Raw genomic sequence first — 23,158 nt, 5'->3', positions numbered from 1 at the left:
CCTATACTGAAGAAAGAAAACTTTCTAGAGATTTGTGTTGGAAGCCAATGTGCAGCTGTTTAATCTAGGTAGATTTCATTTTAAGTAAATTTGATGTGCAAAAGTCTGAATTTACACAGAAGACAATAGCAATAACACTAACTCTCATCTCATAGGACTTTAAGATTTGCAAACCACTTTCCTCCAACAACCTTGTGAATATCATTACCTCTCTTTTCCAAATGAGGAAACCAAAATTTAGAGAGGAAGTGACTTTGTCCTCAAAACTAGGGTTTCCCTTACCCTGTTAATGCCTGCCTAAAAGATAAATTATGGGTAATTATTCACTTGACAAAAGGATTCTTTGTGTTAAAGAGCATTCAGAGTGATATTCCTTCTAGGTCTGAACTTCCCATAGGAATGCAAAGCAGAATTTGATTTACAGCACACAGTCCTCCTCTGTGGCTCAGAGGTGACCCTGGGATTTTGCAAGACTGCCAGCAGAGCACAATTTGGAAAGACTTCAAGTATAGACCTGGAGGTGGATTGGGTGTCAACAGACACCCAAGGACTAGTCTAGCTAAGTGCAGAGAGGCTCACCCCCAGAAGAACTGGCTGCCAGGGAATGAATTTTTTTTGGCCACAGCAACTCTTAAAGAACATCCACTATAGTCCAGAGGGGAGTGTGATCTATGTTGGTGGAGGGCCCACCCACACAGATGAAATCATAGATCTTGAAGGACAGGCAACTTTTTCAGAAATACACAGATTCTGTAAAGCAAGGGACATCTGGACTGCCCAAACTGAGTAAGAACACAGATCCAGGTAGAAATGGAGGAATAAGTCAAGATGCCTCCTGTAATCCATTCCCTGCACCAGAAGGTGCAGACTCTCAGAATAAGGGAATACTGGAGCTAATAGAAGTGGGGGAAAAAAGAATAGTATTGTACTTGTTGTGTAACTTTGGTCAAATCACTTTCTCCCCTTGAACCTCAGTTACCTTATCTGTAAAAAGATGAAGACAAACTAGTCCTAAGCACTTTAAACCCTTTGATTCTTCGAAAGACTTTCTCCTATTCTATTTTCATGTGTGAGGGAATTGGGCTTAAGTGAGTTGCCCAGGATCACACAGCTACTAAGTATTAGATGTCTGAGTTTGGATTTGAACTCAGGTTCTCCTGACTCCAGGGTCGGTGCTCTACCCACTGGTCACTTAGGTATTCAGCCCCGCTGCTGATTATAGTAGATTCTGTGTGCCCTTTCTTTGGGAGCTCATGGGATTCTTATCGCAAAGGCTCAATGAGGCCATAGAAAGAAACAGTCCAACCCTTTCATTGCAAACACGAGTTAAAACTGAAATTGATGGTGCAATTACTTGTTCAAAGTCACCTAGCTAGAAAATAATGAAGCTGGGCTTGAAATGCGTATCATTCCTATTTATACTGCATAGAGCAGCCTTTGTTTTTATTTGCTTACATTTTCTCTCCCCCCACCCCAGATTGTAAGTTTCTTAAGAGCAGAATTGTCTTTTCTCTCTTTTTGTATCCTCAGCTCTTACTTAGTATGGTGCCTGGGACATAATAGCTGCTTAATATATATTGATTGCCCCTCTAATTTTGTCCATCTGCATTTCTGATTTCCTTCACAGGCTAATTGTACACTATTTCAAAGTCTGATTCTTTTTGTACAGCAAAGCAACTGTTTGGTCATATATACATATATTGTATTTAATTTATACTCTAACTATTTAACATGTATGGGTCAACCTGACATCTGGGGGAGGAGAGGAGGGGAAGAATTAGAACAAAAGGTTTGGCAATTGTCAATGTTGTAAAATTACCCATGCATATATATGGTAAATAAAAACTATTAAAAAATAAATGTTGATAGCTATATAGTTTGTTGTTCAGTTGTTTCAGATGTGCCCATTTGGGGTTTTTCTTGGCAATATACTGAGATATTTTCCCATTTCCTCCTCTAGTTCATTTTGCAGATGAGACGGAGTTAAGTGACTTTCCCAGGGTCACACCGCTATTAAGTGTCAGAGGCCTGATTTGAACTGAGAAAGATGAATTTTCCTAACTTCAGGCCTGGAGCTCTATCCACTTCTCCACCTAGCTGCTGTTGAGGATAGAAAGAGGATAAATTTTCTCAACTTTTCTTCAGGGGGCCAAGCTTGAAGGCTAGAAACTCTGATTAAAAATCTCTTAAAATAGCACTTTGTTTCCCTTTATTAATGACATTTCCCAATTTTATTGCTCTTCAAGATTTAATTTTTTTTTTTACCCACAACACTAACAGGAAGGAAACAGCAAAAGAAAAATTTTTTAAAAATCAAGAAAAGACAGATTCAGAGAGGACAGAGATTTTCTGAGCATGATCCAGAAAGGAGTGTGTCTGGTGCCTGTGTGAAAGTAGTAGACACCATAGTTTTGCTGCTCCATGAATCCAACAGATGGGGATATCAGTGTAACCAACAGGTGTGAGTACCAGAGCATCAATGAATAACTCCCAATTCTAAAGTTTGCAAAAGGGCAGCTAGGTGGCACCATAGGGCACAGAGTGATGGGCTTGGAATCAGGAAGACTCATCTTCCAAGTTCAAATCCCACCTCAGATGCTTATTGTGTCCTTTAAGCCCATCTGCCCCAGTATCACCTGTAAAATGGTCTGGAGAGGGAAATGGCAAACCACTACAGTATCTCTGACAAGAAAACCCAAATGGGGTCACCAGAGGGATGAACTGAAAAGGAATGAACAGGAAAGGTTTATAAAGTAGATAATACAAATATTTCTATCTCTATTTTAGAAGATGAGGAAACAAATAGAAAAAGGAAGAGACTGTGGAAGTCTCTAGGCCCTGTATTTTTACCTTAATCCACTTTTCTAAGCGCTACAACTAATTTACTGTGTAACTTTGTACAAGTCACTTTACTATTCAGTGAGTCTCAGCCTTCTCATCTGTAAAATGGGCATATTGAGATGAGACTTTGTACTTCCTATCTCAGGATTATATTATATTATGAAATCCAAATTTTGCAATGGCTAAACGATCATACTCTGGTGTAGAAGAAAGTGGGGGAGGGCTGGAGTCAGAGGTTCTGGACACTAGTTCCATATTTCTATTCATTGACTCTTTTCCTCACTTTTATTTTAAGACCTCAGTCTTTTAATCTGTAACTTGAGGGGGTTCAAGTCGATCTTTTTCAATTTTAATGCATAATAATTATCCGGATGGGGGCGAACACAAACACCGTTTTTAGATTTTACAGTCTCTTGCAAGAAACAAATGGAGGAGGGGGATTCCGGAAAGCAGTCACCGAATTAGAGAATGTTGGGCTAGAAGGATCTGGAAGATCAGCGATTATTAACCAGCGACCGTCCAATTTCTTCATTTTGCAAAAGAGGAAAGAGGTTGGGGGTGAGGGAAGGGGGAGGTGGGCAGTGTCTCTCCCGAGGTTCCACAGTTAGGACGCGTCGCAGCGTCCCTCGAATCCAGGCCCCGGAGCAGCTCTCTTCTCGGTCCAAGTCAGCGGTCCAGCCGCACAGGGTCATCGGACTCCTGCTCCCACAGGCCAGCCGCTCTTCTCTGCCTGGGGGTCCCCACATTGCCCCTCCCCCTCCCCCCAGGCTCCGGTCCTGGGGGAAGGGGTGGCCCCGAGCCCTCCTCCTTCTCCTGGGCTGCCCAGCTGGGCTCTCCCCAGGCCGTGCCCTTGCCTCAGTGACGCCAGCCAGGGGTTCTGATTTCACACCCTCAGCCCCTCCTCTCAGGGCTCTCCCGGGCTCCTCCCGGTGCTAGGCGGAGTTTCGAAGCTGACCTCCCCCCAATCCGTCGCCAGCCTGAGTGCTGGGGCCTTGGGGGGCGGGGCTCGACTCCCCAGCCACACCCCCTCAGGGCCGCATTCCATCCCTCCCTCCCACCGGTTCAGAGAGGAGGGGCTGGCTGGCCAGCTCGGTCTCAGGCTACGCCCTCCCCAGCTGGTCGGAGTCCTAGGCTGGGGAGCTGGGGCTCGGCCGAGCTGGGCGCCCGCCTCTCCGCTTTCCCAGCTCCTCAGGCTTCTCTTCTTTCTCTTTTCTCCTCTTCCGTCCGCTCTGCGGTCGGGGGAGAAGCGGGAGGAGTCTTCTTCGGGAGCGACGTCCCGCTCGGGATCTTCCAGGGGGTTTGGGGGTGGGCCGGGGCTGGAGAGGGGGGCGGTGCTTGGAGCGCCAGGCCGCGCCCCCTCCCAGCTGGTCTGGAGTCCCCCGGCCGGGCTCGGCCCCTGGGCCGGGCGAATCAGGGCCCCGCCTCTCTCCCGTCCTCAGCCCCTCCCGGCGGCTCCGCTCCCTCGCTCCCCCGGCGCTCGCGGGCGCTATAAGAAGGCGGCCCCGAGCCGGGCGAGCTCTTACCGAGACCTGCGGGGGGAGCGAGATGGTCAGCCCCCGAGCCGCAGCCGCAAGATGCTGGCTGGACAAGTCGTGGTGGGCTGGCTCTCTTCCTCCTCCTTCGCGCTGATGGTGCTTTTCGGCTCCCTCCGCCCCTCGGCCGCCTACTTCGGGTAGGTGCCGCTCGGGGCTCCGGCCCCTTCTCCAAACCAGCCCCCAGCTCCCCGCCCCCAGCGCGCCCGCCTGCGAGCGAGGGAGCGCCCGCCCGAGGCAGCCCCGGGCCGGCCCCAGACCCCTTCCTCTCCTCCGCCTTCCTCTCTCCTTCGCCTTCTCCTTCGCCGGCTCCCGCCGCCTCCCCTCCGCCGCGGGGACTTGTCATCGGCGGCTTTTTGCGCCCCCTCTCCGCCCCAACTCTCCTTGCCCGCGGTCCCCGGTTGGAGGGACGGAGTTGTGGCGGGGGAGGCTCGCTCGCCCCCGGAGACGCCAGGGCTGGTGGTCTCTCCCGCCCCGATTCCTCCCACGCCTCGGTGGAAGTGGGGTGCACCGGCCGCGGACGGAGGAGGGAGGGGATAGCAGAGCTAAGTGTCCTCTGGCTGGGCGCTGCTCCTGTAACTTCTCCGCCCCGCTCGCCCTGCTCTCGCCCGCTTCCCTGGGCGAGGAGAGAGCGATGGGCTTCCCGGGCGAGGTGGGACCGCCAGCCTGAGAGGTGGGACAGCCTCCTCCCCAACCCCAGCCGCCGAACGTGGGAAAGGCGGCTTGTGGAGACAAACTGGAAAGTGCGAAGGAGCAGAGAGACGGGATAGATGCGGATCTGGAAACCATAAGTTTTGTTATTATTTAGTTGACGCTTTCTTTCTGGTGACTTGGAAACTGCCGTGTGTGGGTATGAGTGTGTCTGGCTTTGAGACCTGGATGCAAACTCGCCTTCCCAGAGCTACATTCCCAGTTAACCATCGCGGCAGGTTGCGTTGTCCCGAGCGGTTTGTTTGTTGAGCGCTTTTGTCACGGTGCGTGTGTTTGTGTGTCCTTGTCTCTTGCTGTCAGAAGATGGATTTCATTACGTGTGTGTTTTCTGGTGACTGGAACGTGTTTTCTCCAGGACGGTAACGGGCTAATGAGGAGGGGGCAGTCCACCACCCTCCAGCCTTTTGCAAGGCTCTGGGATGCCAACTGGCTCTCCCCGGCCCTAGCCTCCCTGCGGGACCCAGAGTCCCACCCGGCCTCTCCCGGCGCACTGGTTCGGGCGGGCAAGGGGCGCAGACTGACCCGTCCGGCGCGCTCCACATTTTCCTGGAGCGATCTGAACCCCGTCGGACCCGAGCTCGCTTGCTCCCTCTCTCCCCTTTCTAGTAGGTGTGGTTTTGTTCTGCGTTTGCTATAGACACTCCTCGGAGAAAGCTCTGGGGATGGACGGGAACTCTCTTCTGTTTGACTTTTTCCAAGCAGCCGCAGACTCCCCTCCCCCCAAGTTAATAAAAAAAAAAAAAAAAAAAAAAAAAAAAAAAAAAAAAAAAGACGTACAAAATCCAGATGTTCTTTGTACTGTGCCCCAAAGGAAAAAAAATAACTCCAAGCTCGAAGAATTTGTTTTTTCTTGCCTTCCCCCCCACCCTTTAACCCCCAGGGAGGGTGTCTGTCAGATTTATCATTGATGTTACACACTTCATAACCAAATAGTTCTGCCGTTCTATTTCCAATAGATTTCGTTTCTCACCTAGATTTAAAACACACACACACACACACACACACACACACACACACACACACACACACACACACACTCACTCACTCACCTGGATGAAAACGTTTTGGCTTAATTCCTCCACTTAGTTGTGTTCCAGGGTAAGTCACCTCCCTCCAGCCTCAGTTTCCCAGTCTGTAAAGTGGGGACAAGATAATCTTCGCACATACCTATCCTATGGGGTTTTGGGGAGCAAAAGGCTGCAGAAACTGGAGATAGTTCTGGTGATATTGGGTGTCCTCCGCCGCCGGCCACCTCCCCGCTTTCCCCTCCCCTCAACCACGCCCTGGGGATGGAGTTCTGTTCTGCTCTTCTTTGCGCGGAATGGGGTCTCCAGGTCCATCTACCCTTTACCAAAGCCAATCTCCGTCTTCGAAATTCCCAGACTGCCAACCGGAAAAGACCTTAATGACTCTGAGGGGGAAACTAAGTTTCAGAAAGGGAAAGTTCTAGCCCTTGTTATGGTAGAATCTGGACTAGAACTTTGTTTCCAGCATGCTTTTCCAAACGCCAGCGAACCTTAGAATGTCAGAATTGAACTAACCTTCCCCCACGCCCCCACCAGGCATTCCTCTAGCCTTTTTCCAAATGAAGAAACTGAGGCCCATCTGGATTAAGTGACATGCCCAAGGTCACTGCTGCTAAATGTCTCCTTTTAGCTCCTGACTCGGAGAACTGGCGTTGGAAAGGAAAGGGAATAGCTGAGAAGGGAACTCAAACCCAGGTCTCCTGACTCCCAATCCGAGACTTGTTACCCTACACCAGGCAGTCTTACGCTTCGGGGCTGGGCAGGGCAGTTTTGCCAGCCCTGAGCTTCCTGTGGGGTGTTTACCGCTCTTTCCGCATCCTGGATCCCAGATGAATTCGTTTAAGGATTTCCACCAAAAAAAAAAAAAAAAAAAAAGAAAGAAAGAAAGAAAGGAAAAGGAGGGGAAAAAAAAGGAAAAGAGGGAAAAAAAAGAAAGGGAAAAAAAGCAGCGTCTGTTACAGCGGCCCGATTTCCCCTTCAGCTGCAGCTTGCGGCCAGCGTGTGGTTTCAAAGTGTCTGTCTTTTTTTCCTCCTCTCGCTCCTTCTTCCTCTCCCCATCTTTCTTGGCTCCCCTGGCTCCCCAAATAACTGCCTTGCGCTTCCTTAGTCCTCAGCGGGGGAGGGGGAGCCTCACCAAATCCGCATGTGGGAAGCAGGCTCCCGCCTCAGATTTGGGGGCTTCACGGCAGGTACGGGGAAGTCCCTCCTTGGGCAGAGGAGTCGGACCTTCTTTTCACCTGTCAGCTCTCTGGATTGAGTTTTTCCCAAGGTGAGGCTGGGGGAGGGGGAAGGCATCAGGTAAAGTGTAAAGGTGGAAGGATTTCAGAATGAGGACGCGTGGATTTAGATTCTAGTACTGTTGAGCCGTGTGACTTTGGACCGGTCATTTACCCACCTCTAGGTCTCATTTTCCTGGGTAAACGGAGGTGTTCGGCAGGAATACAATGTTTTAAGTTCTCTTCCAGCTCTGTTCTGAAGAGGGAGGCAGCCGTTGCCGAGGCTGCCGCCAGAGGGCTCTGTTTCCCAGCTAATCCTGGGGCTGGGCCTTGGGAGGCCCCGCTGAGGAGGCCTGCAGGTGTATCCTGTTCTCAAAGAAAATAAAATATTTTCATGGGAAACTTTTTTTTTTCTCCTTCTCTTTTGTGTTTTTCTTTCTCCCTCCTTTTTCTATTCCTTCCCCCTCCCCTTTTTTTCTTTGGGGCAAGATCCATTCCTTATCCCACCCCTCCCCCCTACCCATTTCTCAATTCAACTTGCTTATGGTCTATGTGGCCAGACTCAATTAAAAAAAGATTTTTGAGAAGTACTTCTAGCATCTGGGCGAGAAAATGACTTTAGGATGTCAAAATGGGGGGGGGGGAGAACCAGCTAGCGGCTATCTACTTCAGGTCCCACTTTGTACAGATGGGGAAACTGAGGTTTGGACTAACTGACCTCAGAGATTCCGTCCCAGCATCAAATATATTATTTAACAGAGGCCTCCTGTCTCCAAATTCAGTATTTTTGCCAATCTCCTTTCTAGGAGGATGTTTCAGATTCTGTCAGAAGTCTAATATTTAGCATCTTTTAACAGGCCCAAATCTTTTCATAGCTTTTTGACTTAAGGGAGCTGATCTGGAGGTCTGGCTTTTTCAGAGAAGCGTTCAATTCCTGTCCAAAGACTCCATTGCAGGGTGGAAGATGGAGTCTGGCTCAGTAGTACAACCTTGGGTTTGAGTCTTAGCCACACACTAAGCATGTGATTTTAGGAAGGGTACTTCCACATTCCAAATCTCAGCTTTTCTGCATGCAATATGAGGAATTTGGGTAAATTTCTGGTTCCCATTCTTCTTTAATATTCTAGGAGTCCAGATATTCACATCTCCCCTTGTGATGAGCATGGGCAGTACAATGACAGAAGGAAGGTGAAAATAACTCATGTTTCTATAATCTTAAGGTGTTTTTTTTTTCAAAAAGACAAGTAATAAAAGGAAAAATATTTCCATTTTATAGCAGGAGAAACTGAGGCAGAAGAAAGGGTGATTTGGTCTCCGTAACAAAGGAAGTTTCAAAGATAGATTTGAATCTGGATCTCCCTCTGCTATTCCTGTCTTCTTTTTGCCTTCCCCTAGGACATCAATTAGGATCTCCAAGAACAGAGGGATTTCTTTAGCTTTCAATTGATTATTTGTTTAGGGTTAACTTAAAAAGTGTTTCTATTTTCCTAACCCTTTTTTTTCTTAAAGCAATAATTTAAAATCATCAAATAATTGGAAATAAATTGGAAAATAATTGGAATCCATTATCTTAAATACTGATTATGAAAATAGCCTGTGTTTGTGCTATAGTGGAAAAGCCTTGGTTGGATTTTGGATCAGGAGTCATGAGTTTACCAGTTATTAGCTCCACTGGTATCAGTTTTCTTGTCTGTAAAATGGGGGAGAGTTTTCAGCTACAAGGCCCCTGAGATGCCTTCTAGCTCTTAAGTGTCTGATCCTATGGATCCCTTCTGGCTCTAATGCAACATAAATAACTAAGTGGCGAAGTGCTTTACTTCACCATATGCTACCTGTATCTTCAAGGTAAGTGCTGTTATCTGCATTTTATGGTTGAGGAAACTGACAGAGGGGGGCTAAATAACTTTCTGGGATCACATTACTAGTGTCTGAAGTCCCAATTTGAATTCTGCTCTTCCTGATGCCCAGATCAGCACTCTACCTTCTATAAATGTAGATAACTACATCTAGCAGCATTTCCTATGACATTTTCTACCTATTTATTGTTCATAGATTGTTTTATGTGTCCATAGGGATATAAGATATAGAGCTGGAAATGACCTCAGAGGTCAACCTACTTCTAAGCCTTGGACAAGTGACAACTTCCCTGGACCTCAGTTTCCTTCTTTGTAAAATGAGGGGGTTAGAAAATGGCTTCTGAGGTCTCTCCAGGATATTTTTTAGGTCTTCATCCTTGAACCTCTAATAAAATGCCCTTATTTCTTAAACAGAGAAATCGAGGCACAAGGAAGCCAAATAAACTACACAGGGTCACATAACCAATAGTACCATCTGAAGTACAATCTGAACCCTGGCCCTTCAACTCCAGAGCTCCTAGTCCTCTCTCCCAAGCCCAGCTCAGTAACAGTCCAGTCTGGGCTGGGGGTGAGGGACATAGGGGTGGTGAGGATAGTAAGGAAATATCATGTGATCTAAAGTAATTTGGGTATTTTTGATTCCCCCCTACACTTCCAAAGGCTTCAAAAACCCCTTCCCAGACTGTGACCTTGGTCTGCTAAGCAGGGCAGCCCTTGGGGAGGGGGCGCTTTGCTGTTCCATCTGCTCTATTCATGGTCAATGGAAGAAAAAGTTGTTGATCTTTCTAATTTTTTTATTTTGTTTTTGCCTTTTTGTTTCTCCTTCCCAACCCCTACTTCTTTCTGGTTCCAACCAGGATCCTGCTAGGCTGCCTGGCCCATCTTGGTTTGATTACCAGGTAGGGCTTTATCTGATGGCACCCGAACCTGGGAAAGCAGGCTTGCTATTTGTAATGAAAGAACACTTGGTCTGGAGTCAAATGACCCTGGATTTGAATTCTGACTTGCCTGGTGGCTTTTCCCCTTTTCCTCAGTTTCTCTATCCTTAAAATGAGAAGGGTTAGACTAAATGATATCTAAGGCCCATTCTAATTTTATGTCCAACAGCTGGAAGGTGAGCCCCACAGGAGGGACTGTGAGAAAACAGACACCTGGGTGGTACCCATCTTTGAGTTTCTATGTGGCCAAGAAGCTTCAGCAAGGGGGGTGGGAATAGACCTGCTGCTATTTGGAACTTGGGGTGATTTCTTTGGAGAGATCTCTAGCTAGTTGTGAAAAAGCAGTTAGGAAGGGCAGCATCCAATTAGGCAGATGCTCATTAAGGGACTACCCATTACTTTATGCTGGAGATTCAAAGTTGATATATAAGCTCCTGAAAAAGCTTTTAGTATAATCTCAGAGATGTTTATTGCCTATAATCAAGACTATTAGAATTGGAAGAAATGATTAAATCTTAGCTAGTTTATGATACTTTAGAGAGCCACAATTTCTTTGGAAGGGAGAGACTTTTTTTTTTCTTTTCATATTACTGGCATACAGTAGGTGCTTAATAAATACTTGTTGCTTGTTTACTGTGAATGTTTCCTCCACCAACAAAACTGGAAGAAGCTCTGTCATGCCTTAATACAGGGGTTCTCAACCCAGGGTCTGTGAAGCTTTTTTTTTAATTGTTAAATGTATTTTAATATATTTTGTTTCCTTTGCAACCATGTATATTTTATTACATGTAATTAAAAACATTACTTTGAGAAGGAGTCTGTAGGTTTCTTCAGATTATCAAAGGGGTCAATGACACAAACAAAATTAAGAGATGCTCTGAGAGGCAGAGTGCTATAGAAGATTTGTGATCAGAGGACCCAGGCTTTCTTAATAGTTGTGTGACTCTGGTCGATCCCCTTCCCTTTTCTGACCCCTAGATTTCTGATCTGTAAAATGATAGACTTGAACTCGATGAAAGAAATATTAAGCATACTGTCTGCAACCTTCATGAAGTATGCCCCCAAACCAGAATATTTAACAAAATGATTAAAATACAGTAGAATAAATATAATGTTAACATGTGGATTTCTAAGTGGAGAAGGCAGTTAGGGGTGCAGTGGATAGAGCACTGACTCTGGAGTCAGGAGGACCTGAGTTCAAATGTGACCCCAGACCCTTACTAGCCATGTGGCTCAGGCAAGTCTCATAACTCTCTTTGCCTCAGTTTCCTCCTCTGTAAAATGAACTAGAGAAGGAAATGGCAAACTACTCCAGCATCCCTGCCAAGAAATTCCCAAATGGGGTCAAAGAGAAGCTGGCAGGACTGAACAATAAAATAAAGAAGTGAATATGTGGCCCTTTGGTATCCTTTGGGATACCTTCAGTATGGTTTCTATTTGACTTAAATACCACTGGCCTAGATTATCTCTGAAGTCCCTTCCAGTTCTACCTCCTGTGGTTCCTCCAAACCCTAATTTTCTGAAACTGTGTAGTGCCAAGGCTGAGGAAGGAGATCTCAGAGAAAAGAAAAGGCCCTGAGGCTTGTTTGACTAACTCTGTTGTCGTGATAAGGAAAGGGAGTGGACCAGTGATTTCACTGATTCAGGAAATCCCTCTACCTTTGCAGGTTAGTCCTGCCTTTGCAACTTAGTCTTGGAGCAGAGGTTCTTAACCTCAGAATCTAAAACCTGATATTTCAGAGATCCACAAAAACCACAAATGATGGATGCTATGAGTATCCATTCAGGGAGTAGTCTTTGTTTTATACTTGGACAAGAGGGCTCCTGAGGCTCATTGCTCTGGAGGCCTTGAGAAAAAACAAGAGGCATGGAAACTGAAGTGAGCTGAATTCAGCAAGTATCTTCCTAGACCAATGGGGAGACTCAAAGTTTGGATTCCTCAGTCCCTGACCTTTAAGAGTTTGGCCATATGGGAAGATGCAAGATTACTTAGATAAGCAAAATATACAGTTACTTGATAAATGCATCAGAGAAAAATACAGTCCCAGGTGAGAACAGAAGGGAAAGGATTATACTGGTTGGGAGATGGGTACCATATTTGTAAAAGCTCTTGAAAGCCAGACTGAGAAGATTAGGAGATATTAGAAGAAAATTTTTGAGTAGAGAAGTGATGTAAACAAATATTGGCAAAAGCAAGCATAATCTGGTAGTGTATACAAGATAGATTGAAACAGGAATAGGGTGAAGATGGAATGACTTAAAGGAATGATGGAGAAGACTCTGAAGGCCTATATATATATATATATATATATATATATATATATATTTCATGTTCATAGGCTCAGAGCTGGAGTCAATAAGTTATAATTGAAGCCACCAGTTTTCCCCCTGATTCCACTTTCCCTCCCTTGTGGCTGTTGCTCTTCCTTTATACTTCATACTTCATTTGTCTAACATCATTCTAATAGAAGCTCCTTGAGAATGGGAGCATTTGCATTCTTATCTTCCTATTCCCAAGTTTCTTCATAAAACAAAGTTCTCAGAAGTTGAGGGGAGCAGAATTCCCTAATAATGAGAACACTGTAAATAATTAACATATTGACTTATTGGGTAGTGAATTCCTAGTCACCAGAGGTACTTGAATGGACTCTAACTTGGAGCTCACCACCTAATAAGGCAACAATTAATGAAACCTGTCAGGACTTATTTCTGCATCAGGTAGGGAGTATGTCTCCATGGCCTCAAAATACTTTAAAAGTCATATTTGGTGATTCTCTTAATCAAGAATCTCCAGTGGCTCTTTATTGGAACTTGGTATAGTGGGAAAAGCACCAGACTGGGTAAGAAGATCTGAGACTCAATGGCAATAGATTTAGGTGTTTCCAGAACTGGTTCAATGACCAAACTCAATTTTATCATGAAGAAAAATTTCTGATCCCAGAGATTTGTTTTTGGCTCTGTGCTCTTCAATATATTTTTCAGTGATTTTGAATGAAAACATAGATGCTAATTACATCCACAATGTGGAGGTGGAAGAGATTGGTAGAATTCTGTATGGCAGCTTCCAAGATGAACTGGAATTACATCATATTGAATGTAATCAAGATAAATGTAAAGTCTTTCTTTTAAGTTCAGAAAAATCATGGAAATTGTGTAAAAATGATTTGGAGATTTTTAGCAGACTGTAAACTGAATGAATTAAAAATTGAGGTGATGATAATCCTGTCATAATCTGCCAAACCAAATCTGGATTATGGAGTTCACTTCTGGACACCCCATTTTAGGAAGGACTTTGACAAGCTGAGGTGTATACAGTATACAGAGGAGTGTGACCAAGATGGTAAGGGAACTAGAGACCATGCTGTACAAGGACTGATTTAAGGAACTTAGGATATTTAGAAAATAAAACTTATGGGGGATGAGTGATACATGAAATCTGTCTTTAAGTGGTCCCCTGAAAAAGAGCTTGATTTTGGTGTGTCCAGTGTAGTGGTGGGAAGTTGCAGAATGGGGTAGATTTAGGCTTGAGCAGTATCTAATTGGGTTGGATACCCATGTTGCATAAGAGCAAGAGTCAGGTGGGGTAGACAGCCATTGATGGTTTCCATCTGCATCATTAAAAGGAACACTGAGAGCAAAGATGCATTTTTATATAACCCATACTCCTTAGGGAATTATGCATGTAGAAGATATATAACTACCTGTTAAAGATGGGGTTATGAGAGCGTCTTTGTCCAGTGAGGGGTTGCAATAACCAGACACCCTATGGGTTCCCCCCTCCTCCCGCTAAGAGAATCTGAGCATCTCCCTCTCTCAAGCTTAAGTGATACAATTGGTTTCTTTGCTACAAAATGGGGTTGATCATTTTTGTCCTACCTACCCTCACAAGATTATTGTGAACATAAAATGAGATTAATAATGCACATATATGTTCAATCATGTCTGACTCTCTGTGACTCCATTTGGGGTTTCTTTAGCTAAGATATTGAAATGTTATTTCCTTCTCCACCTCATTTTTACAGATGGGGAAACTGAGGCAAAAGTGACTTGCTCAGAGTCACACAGCTAATAAGAGTCTGAGGCCAGATTTAAACTCATGAAAATTAGTCTTCCTGATTCCAATCCCAGTGTTCTATCCATTGTATTACTCAGCTGCCCTATATATAAGCATCTGTTGATCTAAGTACATACACATTATTTTATTCTTCTGCATTCTCAATTCCAAGTAGAATCTTTCATTTAAAAAAAATTCTGAATTGAAGCAACAACTGAAATGAGCCCGTATACATACATAGAGGAACAGAAAAAATTCTGCATAAAATTGTAGAGTGTTAAAGATATATAACATTTCTTTCTAAATGGTTAATAAATGAGATGAATTGCTTCCAACAAATTGCAACCCAACAAGGTTATTTTTCCTATTATTCTCCTCATTGAATCCCACTTCCATTCTGGTCTTGCTCCATGTTGCTAATGGTATGACTGTGTACAAATCATTTCCCTGGGCCCCAGTGACATCTTTGGTAAAAAATAAGGGAACTTGATGACTTCAAAGGTTCTTCTCAGCACAAATCTATGATATTCTAAGGAGAAAGATGGCATGAATGGTTAGTTCTGGGTGTGGGATTTAAAGCCCAGCTCTGTTACTTAATTGTATGATGTTGGGCCAGTCTGGACCTCAATTTCCCCATTTATTAAATGAGGGAGGTGATGTGACTTGTCAAGGCTCTTCTTTTTTTAAATCTAACTTATTCCGAAGACCTCTCTTATGGAGCCCAGTTACCCAAAGCACCGGAGGAAAGACGTGTGGCTTCCCTGCTGGGAGCTGCTCAGTAAAGACATGCCCTTTGGTCTGCCTAGGTTGGGATGGTTGGGGGGTAGGGGAAAGGGTGTGAAGTAGTAGCCCGACTTCTCTCAGCTGTGTGAACAGATGTCCTGCCCACATCCCCCCTCAGCTTTCCTGCTGCCGGTGTGTGGGACACAGAGACAGCTGGGACTAATCTTGCCTTCCAGCCTCCTGTCCCTCTCTACATAGCTTATTTTCTTCTTCTTCTCTTTCTCCTCCTTCTTCTCCTTCTCCTTTTCCTTCTCCCACCCCACCCCCCCCCCACTCCCAAGTCCCCCTGATTCAGGGTGAGGTAGCTTTGAGGGTTCTGGAGGTGGTCCTCTTAGACAATAGTAGCAACTGATATTTCCAGAGTACTTTGAGGTTTACAAAGCACTTTTATCAGACCTACTCCAGGGAGGAGGCAGCACAGATTTCCTCCCTTATCCCCATCTCATCCCCATCTCATCTCATAAATTTGGAGCCAGAAGGCACCTAAGAAAGGACTCTGTCCCACCCCTGCATTTGACAGATGTGGAAACTGTGGCCCACAGGATATACTTGACTTGTCCAAGGCCACAAAGCTAGTTAGTAGCAGATCCTGCTTTTAAACTGGGGCCCTCTGATTTTAACTCCAATGTTGTCCCTCCCACCCTCCCCCTACTCCCCAAGTTCTGTTGCTTCATTATCTGACTTTTTCTCTGCCTTAGTCTTTTGTCTTCCCTTTTCATCCTACTCAGGGATGGGTATAGGTGATGAAATTAGGGTCAGATGTGGCATATTGAAAATATACATGAATTCTGAGTCCAAGTATATAGTCAATACTTAGTCAACGGTATTTATTAAGCATTTACTATGTGGCAGGCACCATGCTAAACCATAGATAGTATATAAATTACTATGGACACACACATAATTTATAGAGATAGAGACAGATATAGATATATACACATATAATATATATATATAATATCTACACATGTATACATATATAGTATGTCTATTGTATATCATGTATATATACATGTCTATAAAATATATAAAATGTATGTATACATGCTGTATATTTATATATGTATATCTAATTTTATATCTAAAATGTAAATAAAGACAATTTCTAGTGGAAAGGCAGGGAGGGAGGGGGCAGGGGTGTGAAGAAGGTATGATTGAGCTGAAGGAAGTCAGGAGTCAGAGTTAATAGAGGAGACCATTCCAAGCTTAGAGGACAGTCAAGGCAACTGAGTCAAGTAGCCAAGTCCAAATATAAAAATTCACTCAGCGAGGTGTGTTTGCCCTTGGCCCAAACCTTCTACTTTTCTGAACCCCATTTTTTGCCTCCTCTACAACCTTTCTCTTTCCTACTCCTCCCACCACCATGTCACCCACCTTGCTAGATGCCATACCGATTGTTTGTGACAATCTAATTCTGGTGCCCAGATCTATCTAGGACTAAATCAGCCTGCTTTCTCTGTTGTCCAGAGGCAGCTTCCTAGAGCCAAGAGGCTGAGAGGTCCTTTGTGATGGGAGGGCACTGATGGGCATAATGTAACTGGTCTTGGAGCCTAGTAAACCCCCTAACCCGGGTGGCCTTATAAGGGATGGAAATCGAAGCTCCATCACTGGCTCCAAGGGGGTTTTGATTTACCAAGTGTGAACACAATGGTGGAAGTGTGCGGAGGGATTATCCTCCCCATCCCCCTAATACACATTCTTTCTGGGGGAAATGCCTTGGGCTCAGTGGCAGGGGCCAGGATCCTGGGGGGACAGTGAGATGAGCTGATAAGGGGCAAAGAATAAGGTAGCCTCAAATCCTCAGTTCAGGAAACTGATACTTGGGGTGGGGACAGCTTTTTTCAGGCTCTTAGGTTATGGTTAATCCCTAACCCTGGGCTTTAGGATTTTACTTTGGATGACTGCTCTTTGGGGAGGGGGGTTGGAGATAGCAATAGGCTCATAGAATGCCAGAGGTGGAAGGGCCCTTAGGATAAGGATCATGGCATGTGGGAGTTTGTGTGGGAGGAAGGTGATAGAGCTTATTTTATCTATCCCATTTATTTTACAGGTAGGGAAACTGATCCCCAGAAGAAAATGTTTTCCCCTAGGTCATCCAACTTGTTAGTTGTAAAGTTCTTTCTTGGACTTGGGTCTTTGTCTCCAAACCCTTTGCTTCTACACTATATTCTTCCTCTTCCCATAAATGTCTATTTCTGCTCTTTAATTCAGTAGGCATTTATTAGATGCCTGCTATGTACTGGGCATCATGATGATTGCTGGGGCTACAAAGTGAAACAATTCCTGCCCTCCTCCCTGTAAATAAACTCCCCTGCCTGCCCTCAAATAAGATTAAGGGAAACTCTAATGAGATAGAGGAGAAGATTATGGCCCTGTGCTTGGGAGCTTGTACTATATTAAGAGAGATGACCTATCTCTCTATCTTGGGTTGGGGGAATATGGGCACAGGGTAGTGGGTAGTGAATACCAATGGGAAGGGTTCCATCTCGGCAGTTAGGGAAGACTGCCTAAAGGATGGCCTTTGAGTTAGGCTCTGAAGTAGGGGAGAGTCAGGGTGAGCAAAAATGTCAACAGGTTCAGAGAATAGTGAAGAGTACAGTTGGATCAGAGTGATAGTGGCTAGATATAGGTAAATTGTGGTAGATAAGGATTGGCCGTCAGAGCTATGTTCAAGTATGGGATCCAGTTCATGTTAAGAAGAAATTATTTTATCCTGTGTAGAGTGTAGAGCTTCAGGACTTACTCCTTCAGAGGATTGACATGAGGAAAGTAGTATTTTATTTTGGAAAGGATGTTATGCTATTAGGTCATTCTTCATTGCCCCCAACTCTTGTCTGACCTATTTTCTGAGCCATTAGTTGCAGGTAAAGCAATCATGATGGGGAGGGGGAGGAGGAGGCTTGAGGCCATGCCATAGAATTATTAAAGGAACTTGGGATGCTTATTATTTAGCCTGAAAAAGAAAAGATTTGATAGGACAATGACATATTCAAGCACTAGAAGTCTATCCTGTGGAAGAGAGATTATTCTTGTGACTTGTTCTGTTTGATTTCCATAGGACAGAACAGTGGAAGGGGGCTGGAAGTCATGGAGAAGCAGTTATTGACTCAATGAAAGGAAAGCATTCTTAACAATCAGAGGGGCCCAAAGTAAAAAGCACTGCCTTAGAGGTAGTTAGTGCCCTGTGAATGGAGGACTGTGATTGTCAAGGAACCTCTACATGGAATTTCTGCTGAGAGACGTAGAATGGAGCAAGGGGTCTTAAAATTTCTTTCCAGTTATGAGATTCTATTCTTCCTCTGGCTAACTTTATATAAAAGGCTTTGTAATGTCTTTTTTTGGTGGTCTTGGTAAGGGAATTGCTGCTGCTTCTTCCCCCATCACCAATGACTATGACTTGTAGTTTGAGAGAATCTTCTGGGTTTAAATTCTGTCTCGATGGCCCCTTCCAGTTCAGATCAACTCTTTCTCTGGCATCCTATTCATTTGTTTTCATATATACACATTTTATTTACTTATTTATGCCAAATTCCCTGGGCTCTTCCCTTCCCATTGGACTGTAAACTTCTTAAAAACAGAGTCTATGGCTCTTCTATATTTTGAGGTCAGGGTCCTATATATAGTAGATCTTTAATAAATGTTGAAATCACACAACAGCCTTTGAAGAATCTGGTAATTTCTATTATTTCTATTTCTATTCTCTATTTCACTAAATACCTTTTAAATGTATAAAACCTAACAATTTCTTTCTTTCTTTTCTTTTCTTCTTTTTTTTCCCCTAAGGCAATTGGGATTAAATGACTTACCCCGGGACACACAGCTAGGATAAATGTTTGAGACCAGATTGAATTCAGGGCTGGTGCTCTATCCACTGAGCCACCTTTCTGCCCCTGGACCTATAACCCATAATAGCTAATCAGTTTTCCCTAGTCTCCCAAGACCTTAGTAGCAATTATCTAGACTATTATAATAGCTTCCCATCAAGCCCTTCTGCCTCTATTCTCTCTCCTTTTCAATTTTGCCTTCATAAACCATACTTATCTATACATAGATCTTGGTAAGTCACACCTCTGCTAACAACAAACAAAACACCCTTTTGCTTCCTAAATATTCTAATTCCTTTGCCTTACATTCGAGCATTTTCACAAGCTAAGAGTTGTTGCCACCCTAATTCTAGATTAATGCTAGGTTCTTTAGCCACTGGACAGTTCCTTTGCCTGGAATATGTCTTGTATTTTCCTGTTTCTGTGCCTTTGCTCAAACTTGTTACCTGCCATTAGTGTTGAATCAATGCTTTTTCTCAGGTTTCAATTCTTTGTATATGCATGCTTTTCAAATATATTAAATAAACAACAAAAAAAATACCTTCGAGAGGAAAAAATGGGCAGGTAGGTGATACAATGGATAGAGTGTCAGTCCTTGACTCAGGAAGACCTGAAATCAAATCTACTCAGACATATACGAGCTATGGGATCCTGGGCAAGTCATTTAATACCATTTGCCTCAGTTTCCTCATCTGGAAAATGAGCTAAATTTTCTTTGCCAAGAAAACTCTAAATAGGGTCACAGAAGTAGAGAGCTGACAAGACTCAAGAGCAATAATATATAAATATATAAAACATATTCATATATTTAATGCAAAAATTCTTCTTTAAATATCAAGAATTCATTTTTTCTCCCTCCTATCTGTCCCTTCCACACATTGAGTAAAAAAGAAAAACAAAACCATGTTTTAAAAAACTAAATCATCAACAACTCTGCAGAATCAAGTAAAACAAGCCCCCCCAAAATGTATGTCCCGTTCTGTACCCAGAGTCCTTCTTCTTCTCTCTGAAATCTGATGTGATCACTGCCCTTATTTCAGTCCTCTATCCATGTTTTCCTCTCTGCTCCCAATAACAAACTATTAACACTGTAAAATCTGCAGAGTGCTTTACATAGGTTTTCTCCCTTAACCCTGTGGGAATACATAAGAATATAGATATACTTATGCTCACTTAACAGATGAAGAAACAGGCTTGGGAAGATGTTGACTTACCTAAAATCATTTGAACTATCATTCAGTATTCTGTGTTGGCTTGGCTTTGCGATTTGATCACAGATGACAGTACCTTTGCAACATAAAGCTTTCAAAATAAATCCATGTTTCATTTGTCTCTTCATGGCAAATATTTGAAGGAAACCGTGCAAGGGTTATTCCCCCCATTTGACAAAACAAGAAACTGAAACCCAAAAAGGGGAAGGCCTAGGGTCTTCTAATTTCAGATAAAGGGCTTTTCCCATTTCATGATGTTTCTGGTTCCATCTTTCTGTGAGGAATTGGAATTAGTGAGCATAGAAGCAATACTGGAAAGGAAGTCAGGAGTCTTCCATCCAAGAATGGAATGGGCTGCCCCAGAAGTTAGTATGTTCCTCATCATTGGAGGTGTTAAAGCAGAGGCTAGTGTCTGCTTTCTGGGGATGCAGCAGAGGATCCTGGCTAAGGTGCAAGACTTCTGGGGTCCCTTCCAACCCAGACCAAGGACCTCCCATGTGTATCTTTCTTCTAGTTGGGCCTTCTCATTAACTAGTAGCTTACCAACTGGACAGGGACTTGCCCTAAGATTCTATGCCTACTTTTAGGCCTGGAGCCACTAGTAAAGTAGAAGATAAAGGCAACTTTCCAAGAAAAGCCAGCCAAGAAACCCGCCCCTGGTGGCTTGTTACCCTAGTCTCCCTGCTCAGCTAAGGAGATCAGCCTGGACCGGGCCTGAGCTTGGGCATTGACAAGTATCTCAATGCTTCTGTCTTGGAGCAGCTAATGGCACCCTCCATCCCCCACCCCAGCCCAATCTAGGTCACTGTCACCGAACACCGAGGTGGGGGCGGAGGTGTACAAGCTGTCTGGAAGGGGCACCGGAGTGATTGAGCTGAGAATTGGTTCTGATTCCTGTCTTTTCTGTTCTTAACTTTTCTGGGTTGTTATTAGGGGAAATGAGTCATGAGCCTCAAAACCTAAAGAAATAGGAGCCATAATTTCATTTCAACATAGTTCCTATCCTCTGTGGAGCTTTATAGCCAAACATGAGAGAGGACATTTAAGACATGGAGAGGTATTGAAATTCTAATAAGTTTTCAGTGTCTTCTCTGTTGAGCTTCTTGTCATTGCTATGCAAAATGCCAACGCCAAAGGTGTTCTGCAGAAATCTGTCCTCAAACACTTACTAGCTGTGTGACCTTGAGCAAGTCACTTAACCTGTGACTCAGGTTCCCCATTTGTAAATTAGGGTCATTGTGAGGTTGAAGAGATAAGATTTGTCAAGTGCTTTGTAAACCTTGCAGTGCTATGGTTGTTACTACTTTTCCAGAGCCTTTCTCTGTTCCAGGTTAACTATTCCTCTTACTGTCCCCTAAATACATCTTGTATTTTTTCCCTGTTTCTTTCCAGGTTTTACTTTTACCTCCTCAAAAGCTTTTTCTTGGGGTCCATGACACATTCCTTTTCTTCTTCCAGATGTCTAAGGAGGAGAGTCTTCAAGACTCTGCCTTTGGCCCTGGCCCTGGTCCTGCCTGATTGTCTTCAGAATACCTCCATCTGCTTTGCATCCCTGGCACCCGAAAGTCAGCCTAGTCTCAAACAGCTTCTCAGAGGATAATGAAATTTAGATCTGGGAGACACCTCCCTAAATTCCTCATTTTACAGAGGGAGAAACTGAGGCCAGAGTTTGTGACATGGTCCAGGGTCACTTGAGTAGTTGAAAATGGAGCTGGGATTTGAATCTGGGTCCCAGCTCTCTTCCCATGTAATCATGCAAGGGTCATCCGCTTCTCAAGGTGTGTCTAATAGTAAGATTTAGAGGCCTAACTTCCTCTTCGGACTCTGTAAACCTTAGAGCACAATGGGAAGACATTGGAAAGCTACTAGATTGGGAACCCCATGAAGGCAGAGTTGTATCTCATCCCAACTCTAGCTTCTTCCAGTACCCAGCTAGGACTCTGCTCAAGCAGGTGCTTCATTGATGTTTGTTTAATTGAGCCAAAGTGAAGAGGTAAGAGGGCATAGGGCTTGTGGTCAGAGCATCTTGGCTTCTCCTGGGGGAGTGGGGGTGGGGAAGAAGGAGGCTGAGCCAGAACTAGAATCCAGGTCTCCTGACTCCCCGTCCCATTCTTTTTACTCGACCACAACTAACAACAGCTGTGCAGAGGCAGGCAAGTGCCAAATATTTGCAAAAGTCAAGAGATGAAGGACAGGCCCAGTGTTTTTTAAATTGAGTCCAGATCTCAGATTGTAATTTATTTGGGTGGGTTTGGGATGGGGGAAGAGGTGGGATACAGAAGAAGGAGTGTGGAAGTTAGTTGGGAGGGGAGGGAGAAAAGAGTGTCCTTGCTTGGCATCAGGGTGGAGAGAGGGGGAATCAAGCCTTTGGTATTTGATTTAAGACATTTTAAAAAACTTAAATCTTGTTTGTCCTCCACCCAATTTAATTCCCTTGCCCAGGGTTTCATCGGAGAAGGAGGGGGTGTTGTGTGATTTGGCAACTAGAACACTGCTTCTGGGTTAATAAGATCTGGGTTTGCATCCCAGCTCTGTTCCTTAAGAGCTTTGTGATTTAGGGCAAATTATTTAAGTTCTCTGGGCCTCAGTCTCCCCCTCTGTAAAATGAGGGTGTTTGACTAGATGACCTTTAAAAATTCCTCCTTGCTGTAAATTCCAGGAATGCTGGCTCTACTCTTTATGAGCTGTGTGACCTTGGGCAAGAAGTCAGATCATGTTTTTGGCCTTCAGTTTCTTCATCTGTAAAAAACAAAACAAAACAACAAAAAACAAAAACAAGGAGCTGGCCTAGATCATCTCAAATGTCCCCTCCAACTTGAAAATCCTCAGACCTACCCCGGGGAAGCAAGCACGGGTTAATGGAGTCCCTGCTCCCACCCCCTCCTCCCCAGGTTTGCCAAGTTGGGCTGGTGTGTGCCTGGGCCCCGGGATGCTCTGGGAGGGGCATTGAAGAATTCCAGGCTGAAACGAGATCTGTGTAAGAGGAGCAAGAAAACACATTTTTTTTTGGTCTCTCCCCAGCCCCTTGGCCATTCACAAAAGCAGCTGTAGCTTTCCCCACTCCAGCAGGAGAGAGTCGTGAGGGGGAGAGGCTCCTAATGGCCACGTGCTGCCTCATTCTGGATTATTGCCACAGCTACTAGTTAAGGAAGCAGACAGCCAGGGC

At 44.4% G+C, this 23,158-nt stretch overlaps 1 protein-coding gene across 1 annotated transcript in view; it reads left to right on the top strand.

Annotated features, from left to right (window-relative positions):
* The first annotated feature begins 4,329 nt into the window (after positions 1–4,329).
* The window catches only part of WNT9A (Wnt family member 9A), an 83,471-nt gene continuing 64,642 nt past the window's right edge, over positions 4,330–23,158 (top strand). The window contains exon 1 of the mRNA XM_074283115.1: positions 4,330–4,513. Coding sequence (XP_074139216.1) covers positions 4,416–4,513 — 98 coding nt within the window. The 5' untranslated portion in view covers positions 4,330–4,415. The remainder of the gene's footprint in view (positions 4,514–23,158) is intronic.

This window comes from Sminthopsis crassicaudata, chromosome 1 (genome assembly GCF_048593235.1).
Source record: "Sminthopsis crassicaudata isolate SCR6 chromosome 1, ASM4859323v1, whole genome shotgun sequence".
Classification (NCBI taxonomy): domain Eukaryota; kingdom Metazoa; phylum Chordata; class Mammalia; order Dasyuromorphia; family Dasyuridae; genus Sminthopsis; species Sminthopsis crassicaudata.
The sequence above is the reverse complement of the archived record's forward strand: the minus strand, read 5'-3'. Positions and strand labels throughout refer to the sequence as shown.